Here is a 10428-nt window from a genome sequence, read left to right on the forward strand (position 1 = left end):
GCACTTCATTCAAGACCGTAGGAGGCAATGTGGTCAGCATTGCGCTCGCCCGAGATTATTACGCTGATTTGATTCAGGTCCTCATTCATAGCTGAGTCGACTAGTATCCGACGTCAAATCGCGATACACATCCCACTGCAACCAGTGAGATTTCAACCGCAACCTTCAGTACGACAGCCTTGTGTTGATCAACCATTAACGCCATCAAAATGGTTATTGGCTTGGCCGAAAATGTAATTCACCAAAGGGGTTGTACCAGCAAATATTGCGTGGTGTTGACCCTGGATGTGACGAATGCGCTTAATTCGGCCAATTGGAAGCTGATACGAAAGTGCCCGGCAAAGATTGGTGTTCCCACCTATCTCATAGCTATTGTCTATAGCTGCATGCGAGAACGGATGCTCTGGACAAAGACCGATGATGGACCGGAGGAGTACGTTGCCTCCACGGGTATCCGACAGGACTCCGTACTGAGCCCAGTAATGTGAATATACTTAACCTTCCGGTTCCGGAGGAGACCACGATGGTAGGTTATGCCGATGACCTTGCATTGGTTGTAATTGCAAAGCATCTAGAGGATGCTGAGTTATACTCTTGCGAAGCAATCAGTGCTGTTGAGGCCTGATTAGAGAGCGCTGGAGTGGCGCTTGCAGAGAGAAAAATGGAAGCGGCCGGCATCACAAAGCACCGGAAGCGAAATTACGTCCGAATTAGAATTGGCAATCACATCATCACTTCCAAGCAGACCATCAAATACTTGGAAGTGAGGATAGATGCAAAGTTAAGTTTTAAACAACACGTGCAATATGCTTGTAACACTCGGGAAAGGGCCCTACCATCAAGGAGTGACTGGGGGGACAACATGGGCAGATTAATTACTATCTCACCCAGTTTGGGGAGATATCGCCAGTACCTCTACAGGTTGAGATTCGATAATTCGCCCAATTGTCCTAACTATGAGGGAGTCCCCGAGAACCCAGAGCACATATTCCTCCACTGTCTGAAATTCAGGGACGAGAGGAGAAACCTTGAAGGAACTTTAGGTGAAGCACTAATAACGGAAAATGTAGCGAGGAAAATGCTAACATCGCAGGAGGATAGAGATGCGATCAACTCAATGATCGTATCACTACAGGGCAAACTGCGAAAAGCGGAAGAGGTGAGGAAGGCGCAGTTTCGAACGTCACGCATAAAGTATAGGAGAAATAAGTTAACTCCGCTCTTTGATGTAATAGCTTATGGTGATTCCACGGGGCAGAAGGAGTCGGTGGTGGTTTTAGTGGGTAAAAATGCCACACGCTTTTAAAGAGTTCCACCTCTTTACACAAAAAGAAAAAACAGACAGACAGACGGACCGGACATGTTCGCTAAGTTTTTCGAAGCGCGCATGTCCTGCCGATAAGTCTTATGGACAACGTTGAGAAAATGCTACAACGTGTTATACACAATATATTGCTACCGGTGGTCGGAGACCGAGGAGGGTATTTCTGATTCCGTTGACTCCGTGGAACCAGATCACCCATTAATACTATGAAATTGGTTACTGGGTTGGCCGAAGAAGCATTCCTTGGAAAGGGCAGTACCAGTAAATTTTGGCTGGTAGTAGCCTGGACGACGAGAAAAAGAAGACGAGGTAGACCCTGCCTAACATGGAGCGATGGCGAAGGTCAGGACGCCAGACAGCTTTTAGGGATATCGAATTGGTGGACCTCGCCGCAAAACCGGGATGTCTGGAGTTCCTTATTAAGGCAGGCCTAAAACGGATACCGGTTGTTGCGCCGTTGATGATGATGATGATGATGAGCAGCCTGACCGTGATAAATGCATTCAATTCGACCAATTGAAACCTAGTGCGGAAATGTGTGGCAAAGATTGGTATCATCACATATCTCGCCGCTATTGTCGACAGCAATTTACAAGAACGGAGGCTGTGGTATAACACCGATGATGGACCCCAATAATACGTTGTCTCCGGTTCTCATCAACAAGCTCGTAATCCAATTGGGAATCACATCATCACTTTCAAGCCTTCCACTAAGTACTCGGAAGTGATGATAGACGCGAAGATCAGTTATAAGCAACACATGCAGTATGCTGCCGGAAAAAGATCCGCTGCAAGCATGGCCCTGGCGAGGATGGTACCGACCGTGGGAGTTTGATCTGGCCCTATGTAGCCCCAATTTTGGGAGAGGCATTACAGGTCTCAGCCAACGCCCATAAATTGAGGGCAGTGTAAAAGAAGACATTCTTTGCTTTTTTTCACCATCTAGAGCAATCCTGGAAGTTGAGCGGAGAATTAGTTCGCACAACATCAAGCGATCCTCAATGCCTACTTGTCTGGACTTAAGACTAAAGACCCACGCTTGATTGTGTGGTCTACAGATGTCGCCAAGGCTTTTGACCTAGCCAAACAACTGCTGACTGACGTTACACTATTGTCATTTCCTTAAACAGATGCACCCTAGCGTTATTCGTCAATGCCTCAGACATTGCAGTAGGGGCTGCCCTTCACCAAAAGTGAACCAAATCTGGTAACCGCTGAGCTTCTTTTCCAAGAAATTGAATACAACTCAAAAGAACTACAGCGCCTATGATCGTGAGCTATTAGCCACACACATGGCAATAAAATACTTTCGATACTCCCTAGAAGGCACAGTTCGCAGTGTTCACGGACCACAAGCCTCTTACCTTTGCTTTTAAGCAGAAGCCCAACAAAGCGTTCTCTCGCCAACTCCGGTACCTGGGCTTCATAAGTCATCAGACATCCAGCACGTGTCCGGCGAGGATAATGTAGTTGCAGACGCTTTGCCACGCGTTTCAGAGGTTCAAATCCCTGCCACGGTCGATTTTTCGGTAATCGCCGAATCACAGAAGCATGAAATAGTGCTTCGGAGCATGAATAGTGCATGAATGGTGCTTCGGAGCCTCAGGGACAACTCCAAATACAAATTTCGTGAGTTTCCCCTTTTTGGCGCAACTTCCGGAATAGTCTGTGAGACTTTTGAAAACGCATCCAGGAATTCGGACAAGGAATCGACTTGTTGCTAATAAATATTCCTGGCCATGTATGTATGTAAAGAAAGAGGTAGGCTCATTCCCTCAGTCTAAAAGCATTTTCACACGATCCACGTGGACATTATTGGCTCCTTGCAAGATTTGCATGGCTTCAAGTATTGCCTCACAATCATCGATAGGTTCACGCGGTGGCCTAAAGTAATACCTCTGGTCGACATTTCTGCACAATCGTGCGCCGAGGCACTCTGTCGTGAATGGATCCCACGCTTGGGAGCTCCGGCCGAAGTCATTATTGGCCGGGGAATGTAGTGTTTCCTATTCTCATAGTTGGGCAAACGCCTGGGCTTTAAACCCCACCGGAAGACTGCATACCAGCCGCACTCCAATAGGATGGTGGAACGCTGGGCACCGAAGGCCTCTATAATAAGCATACGATGACTCTTCGTGGTCGCAAGCCCTGCTTTTCGTTTTACTTGGTCCACTTGCAGCCCATTGTGAAGAGTTTGAAACCATCTCCGCGGAGTTAGTATACGGGGAGAATTTAAGACTCCGTAGCGATCCTTTGTTTAATATCACGTCAGCCCTTTTTTGCATTAGCTCCGGGTCACCGCGGCAAGATTAAAATCACCCCTGCCATCCCACCATTCTTCGACGAGGAATAACTTCCCCAGGGAACTAGATGTCTTGGTTCGCGTAGATGTTTCCCGGAAGTCCTTGCAACCACCATATGAGGGTTCATATGAAGTCTTGAACAAAGGGGAGCACTTCTTTAGGCTATAACGTCGACGGCAGGCCCAAGAACGTCTCCGTTAAAGCCTTTTGTCTCCGGGGCTGATGTTTCGGGAAAAAAAGGGTGCATGGCGCGTCAGATTTGATCTACACTCCTAAAGTTAGCGGGCCAGGAGCCGGGTTTATCGCTGAAATCCAGTATTAACTACGGGTGGGGTAATGTGGAGGCGCGAGCTGATTAACAAGGATTTGTCCGAGCTCCGCATTAGAATGATATAATTCACCACAAAGTGAAACCCACCCGCCTGAGTGCTCAAAAAAAAACAAGACGAGGCAGACTGACTTATTGTTTGTAAGAGTGAAAAATTTATGCGTTTTTATTATTGGAGAAGCTTCGTGTTTCCAGTTTCAAACTTATTTTCGTTGAAATTTGCAGCAACGTTACTGATGCTATTTCCGCAGCATAATAGCCTTTAAATAGCCAAAATCCAAATTTGCATTCAAGGTATGAGTTGCGGTTGCGGAATACACTCAAAGCGGTCCCTGCTTGTCCGAATTAGTCGCTTTTTAAGGATAAACATTTTTGGGGTTGATAGCTGCACATTTCGACACGTTTCGGCACTGAAACGCCAACAATAGCTCGAATGGGGATTGACCTCACGTTGATGAGCTCTGGCTATGGAAAATGGCTGGTTTTAAAATGTGAAGTAAGGTGGTGGGGCCGTCCCCTCCCTCTTGCATCACTATGTGCTCTGGGTAGCCAAGTGGTAGCTGAAGCGAGTCGGACTGCTGCTGGCGCAATTTGTTCATTCGTAAGTCAATTTCTGGCAGGTTCTTCACTATAAGGTACACGTTAAGGAGCATGACAACTGTGCAGTGCAGTTTACTAACGGAGATTCACACTATATTGTGGCAACGAATACCTAATCAGGTCACCGATGCTACGATCAAGAGTAGATTTAGGAGTTGCCTTCTGAATGTGCGTAACAAAAAAAGCGTTGACATCGATCTGAATGCAATTATCTGGTGATCACCTACCTTCGTTTGCGTGTCGCTACGGCATTTGGCAGAGGAAGAGAGCGTCCGCCAAATTCAATGAGCTGTCGATCACTGCCTGAATAAGACTTCATAAGACTTCATAAGACTCGGTTGAGTGCGAAAAAGCCTGGATACTCTGGCGAGAGACAGTAAAAGACAACGAAGAGCTTCGTCAACGCATGGGTCAGAAAATGGAAATAGTAGTGGATCGATCACAAATTCTGATTACGGAGTCTGCCATTTGATGGAACACGCTATCCCAGGACGGCCAACAAGCGGTTCGTCTTAGAAATGGGAGGAAAATGGTGGAGGCAGTGGAAGTGGCAGCACCAGGAGCCGAAAGTGATGGCGTGGAGTTGTGACTTACATAGTTCAGGACCAGATTTCTGAGTAATGGGTGATGGTTGACCTGATCTTTCTGAATTAATTCTCGTTTTGTGTGATTTCAATTTGACTTCCACCCCTTTCCCTCATGGAAAACTCACAGTACTTGCATGGAGAAGTTAACGAAGTTAGTAAGGGGTTCCAAAAATGGGTTTTTCTTTTCGAAGCGTCTGATTTATGGTTTTTTTTTTTTTGTTTAAGAGAAGGGTGGTCACTACTGTTATTTCTGGAAATTGGAACGAATTTCCGTGGTCCAAACATTATTATTTTTTTGTCGGATGGTAAGATTTTATACGATGTCCAAGCAGCTTTCGTCATATAAACTCTTTTGTCGATAACTGAAGTAGACATCCAAATGCCTAAATCCTATCGAGAAAATTATCCCAACTTAGTCCGTTGAAATTAGGAAGTTGTAAGGAATCAAAATAAAGCATTATTGCGGCATTAACTCCAATTTATTCAGTGGATACTAATCCTTCTTATTGAATCTGTCTACATACCAAATGGACTCACATCATTTGTTACTTCACACGTGATGGTTTAATTACTTTTTCTTCTGTTTCAGATGACGCCGAAGAGGAAAGTGCTCACAATGTAGAGGACAAGGATTTGCTACATTCTGGTTCAACTAGTCCATCAGAATCATCATTTTCGGTGAAGTCAATCGAAAACACAAATCTAGGCCAAATACTTACGCCCACATTGGCAGCCTTAGCTGCGGCTTCTGCTACCACGCCATCAGCATTAACAGCAACGACGACGATAAATCGAATTGATGCACTTGAACATACCGTTGCCTTGAGTCCTGCACCCCTTTCACACACTATTACTGAGCCTTCATCAGCGGCAACCTTAGCGCCATTATCGTCGTCATCATCATCATCACTTCTTCCAGCATCCTTTTTGACGTCATCAACGATTCCGGGCAGCAGTAGTGGCTGCAATACAGACAATTCCTATCCAGCGGCAAGTGTAGAGACAATCGTTGGAAGCGCTTCCGTCCCAAGTACAACCCCTTATGTGGCAACACTTTCATCGGCTTTATCCAGAGCGAAATCAGTTGATTCCCAGATACAACCGAAACATAAAACTACGATTACACCCTCTTCACCACCAGTAAATATAACGGAGGCATCGGAATTCTACCCACCTGTAGTCTCCGACTCTATCGATAGTAGTAATAGTGCCTGTGCCTCGACGTCCAACTTGATTGATTCCCATGATGACTTGGAGCAGAGCATCCCAGCTATTCGCATCCACCATCAACAGCAGCACCAGCAGCAAACCCCGTCCTTTGTTGATTCGCAGCAAACCCGATATCGAGAGGAGCATCCACGGGAGCGACTAGGTCCCAGTGCAGAACGGTAAGTGAAATTAATCGCTTTGTTGATGTTTTCCAACTAAACATGAATCAAGAAAATGTGGTGAAAGTCCCTTTCCCTGCCCAGTCCATAATGTATGAAGGGTTGAAGCATTCGTGGGGTGGCATATCTTGAGAAAGAGGTGAATGATAGTTTCGGCAAAGGATAATTATGTGCGCGAGGATGAGAGTTGCAATACAGTGTTTGCTTTATCGCGTTTCGATTTTACTCACTTTCGGGGTTGGTTTTGTAGCAGACCGCAACCACCTACCTCCACAATTGTTCAAAACTAGTCAGGTGGTATCAGCACTGCCTAATGTGTTTGCTATTCGAATCACAGATATTTATACTCACCTACTAAATTCATTACAATATAATTCAAATAATTCCCCAAATGGCTTCATTACGAAGGCTGCATTTCAAATATCAACCCTCCCCATCAGCGTCAAATCACCAAGTCGAATAAATATCAATCCGTGGAGTCCTCTTTGCTGCCATTTTCATAACAAATGATCCTTCAAATCATAATTTATATTTATTATTCGCCAAAGTGTTGACGCAACGAATTCCCTCGAGGGCTCAAGCAGGAACAGCATCAACCACAACATCAATCCTTCTACGCAAGGACACTATCTCTCGATGCCCATCTAGCAAAAATTAACTGGACATTTTATCCTTAATTTCAGCCAGAACCAGTGCTAGTACCAATTTCTCTACACGTAACTCCACTAGTCCTGGCTGACTTGTATTTTATGATGCCTGCCCGTCATTTCGCATCCATCCTCTCGGTGGAAAGTCATTCAAAATAACGACATTTATAAAAGCGCTCCGGAAATAGGCGAATGAGTTCAGGCCGGGGGCCGCGGGAAGGAGTGAAATTCCGCTCGAAGATGGCTAGAATGAAAGATAGGCCAACGGATTGTTGTATTCTATTTCATTTAAGTACCTTTCCTTTGGGCGTAATCGTTGATAGAACTGACTCTGCCACTCATGCCTCATCCCTCCATCATTACTCGGCCACCTTCGCCGCCACCGCCGTTGTACAGTGAATAACTTCTAATAACATCGGAACAGTGGCAGATAGAGTAGAACAGTACAACCAACACAAGGGTACATGATTTGTGGTTATTGCACTCACGGCTAAGCTGGGAGCTGTATAAACTGACTACTTCGGATGGATTTATACGGCCAAGGAGCCGAGCCCTGGCTCTTCAGTTCAACCGAGGAACACCTTCTCTCTATCCTGTCCGTAGTCCGTCCATCCGTTTATTCCGTCATTTCATCGTTCTTAACTTCTCCCCTGGCCCAACTATAGCCTGCTAGTCCTAGAACGTATACGGATGTGTATATATTAAAGCGGCTAAGGCTAAGCCTCGAGATATTCAGAGCGAACTTTATTGACGATATGACTGACATAAATCAGGAACCCTGTGTTTGTATCATTACGATTATTGTTATTACTCCTTGCCATGGTGGTGTTACGACAACGGTAGCCGAGAAAGCCGGCCAACCGCCAATTCACCCCTCCCACTCCACATGATGGGAATGAGTGGCGGGTGGCGCATTCTACTATCATATCCTGCACCCGTACACTTCTGAAAGGGTCCACCGTCGTAGCTATTTTACCCTTTCATATCGAACCGAGTGGTTGCGAATCAGGCATGCTACGTGGCTTTCCGCATCGCAGGCATGAACCTTGAGAGAATTACGGGACGTCTTTGTATTTTCATAGCGAGAGCTCCTTTCTCGTCCAGAACAAGTGTGTGTGTGTCTCCTTCTCCTTGACCATCATTTATACGGTCTAATAATTCATGACGGAGTTACGATATTTATTTTCAAAGTTTATGAATGCAATGGCCTGCTTTACGTCTCTTTGGAGTTTCACGGAATGAGTCACGAAGGAATTTCGGTGTATGATGGAGAACGAGCGGGGAGGGAAGATAAAGGGGGCAATTTTCTTTATAATATTGAGTTCTGCAAACACGCGGAAAAGTTTCCGCGTTTTATGGCGAGACATTATCTTTTTAATTGAATTGTTGTGACCTTAGCTTCCTTGCTTTTAAAATGATAAACAATACTTGAAGGGCACATTTCAAGGATGTAATAAGGAAACATTGGGATGGGGGTGAATTATTTGTTTAAGTTTTATTGAAAAGCATTTGAATAGTATCCTTGTCTTGAACAGACGGTTTTACCCATAAGACAGTTTTTAAATTTGAAAGTTTGGTTGAATAATGGGAGTATGGTTTGTGACTTATTTATTGCCTGCAAGATCCTTAGAGAAGCCTAGTCTCGGCTGTAAGTAGCAGATGGATTGAAAGTTGAATCGAAATATTCGGTTTTGTGTGAGACAAAACCTTATTAGAATCACTGCGGTGTCCGCCTGTTCGTCTATCTGTCTGTGTGTTTGTCGGCCCCCTTTTTTTCTCATCATTGGAAGGTGTTAGGTCCGAAACCTATTACTGGCTCCTGCCCTGTAGTTATGTGGGACTCTTACTCACTAAAGGCGCCTCCTCTCTCCGCGGAACTGCTCTGCCATTTCCCCGTGGCTCCGTCCAAACCATCTTCGAATGTCTGGATTGATGCGGTATGTCCAACGACCAGTTTGTGACTCGTGCCATCTCCTTTGCCCTTCTGGGACAGATTCCTGCCATACCAGCTGCCGTCGAAATGCACTAGACTCCCCTGTGGCATAAGTTTTATCGTAAAGGCCGGTCTTCGCTCCATAGGACGTCTATCGCGAGCATTCCTGCTAGTACGCATGCTGCTTCTCCTTATGTTATGCGGTAAGCACGGCACATCCGAAGTGCAATTAACCTATGCGCCACTCTTAGTTTCCTACAGTTTAGATTATTTTTTAGTACAGTTGCCCACACTGGAGCTGCCTAGAGTAGTACAGAACTCACTATCCTTGAGAGAAGCAGACGCCGGCTTTGGCTTGGCCCACCAATATTCGGCAGTATTCTCGAGATCATTAGAGCGATGGAAGACGCTTTAGTTGCTACACCCTCGATATGTTTCTTGAAGCTAAGCCTTTTGTCGATCACTACTTCCACGTATTCAAGGCTGGTTGGGAGTTAATTATTGGTTTCCCGGCTTCAATTTTCACAGTTGTTTCCTTCCTTCTCTTGCTGGCTCTGTCTTATTTTCAGCAAGTAGTAAATCGGAATTTTTTAAACAAGAATTAGTTTGCGTAAATCTCGTCTAGGAGAACTATTGCAATCCCGATATCATCCGCGAAGCCAATGGTTGTCACGCTGAAGTCGTAGTGTTAGCACTCCATCATACATAAGCGGCCATGGCAAGTGACCTAGGACAGAACCCTGTGCGTTACCATTGCACAGCATTTGCCCTCCTCTATTGAAGCCTGCGCCACACCGCTTTACGAAATCGAAGTTGCTTGTCAGAAAGGCTACCTTCCATTTTAGTAATTGTCTATTGTCTATCACTCGTGCGAATAGTGACCAGACATATCGCTCTCTAAGGCATGCCGTCAAAGCTTGGGCAAACATACTTGGTGCTGCTCTGGCTGTCACTTTCAAGACGATACTTGGGATGCCATCCAGCCCTGGGGATTTATTTTCAATGAGTTTCTGTCCTGCTTCCAGAATTTGCTCGTCTACCACTGAAGAAACATCGTCGGGATTTACATGCACCGCCGAAAGCCTCGTTTAGTGTGCATCTTTTGGGAAGAGAGTATTCACTATATTCTGCAGTAACTTAGGATAAGTAATCTGTGGGGAGCGCTTGCCTTTTATTGATGACATCGCCGACCTATATACGCTACCCCATGGATCCGAATTGGCTTCGGCACACATCCGTTTGTAATGTTCGGTTTTGCTTTTCATGAAAGCTACTAACAATTTTTTCCTCGCAGTTTTATGTTCCATAGGCAGCTCCT

The 10428-nt window shown here is 45.4% G+C and overlaps 1 protein-coding gene across 1 annotated transcript in view; it reads left to right on the forward strand.

The window, feature by feature from the left end:
- LOC119652172 (putative protein TPRXL) overlaps positions 1 to 6534 on the forward strand; it is a 523664-nt gene extending 517130 nt beyond the window's left edge. The window contains exon 2 of the mRNA XM_038056117.1: positions 5732 to 6534. Within this exon, the coding sequence (XP_037912045.1) occupies positions 5732 to 6534 (803 nt within the window). The remainder of the gene's footprint in view (positions 1 to 5731) is intronic.
- Positions 6535 to 10428: the final 3894 nt, after the last annotated feature.

This window comes from Hermetia illucens, chromosome 3, assembly GCF_905115235.1.
Source record: "Hermetia illucens chromosome 3, iHerIll2.2.curated.20191125, whole genome shotgun sequence".
NCBI lineage: Eukaryota > Metazoa > Arthropoda > Insecta > Diptera > Stratiomyidae > Hermetia > Hermetia illucens.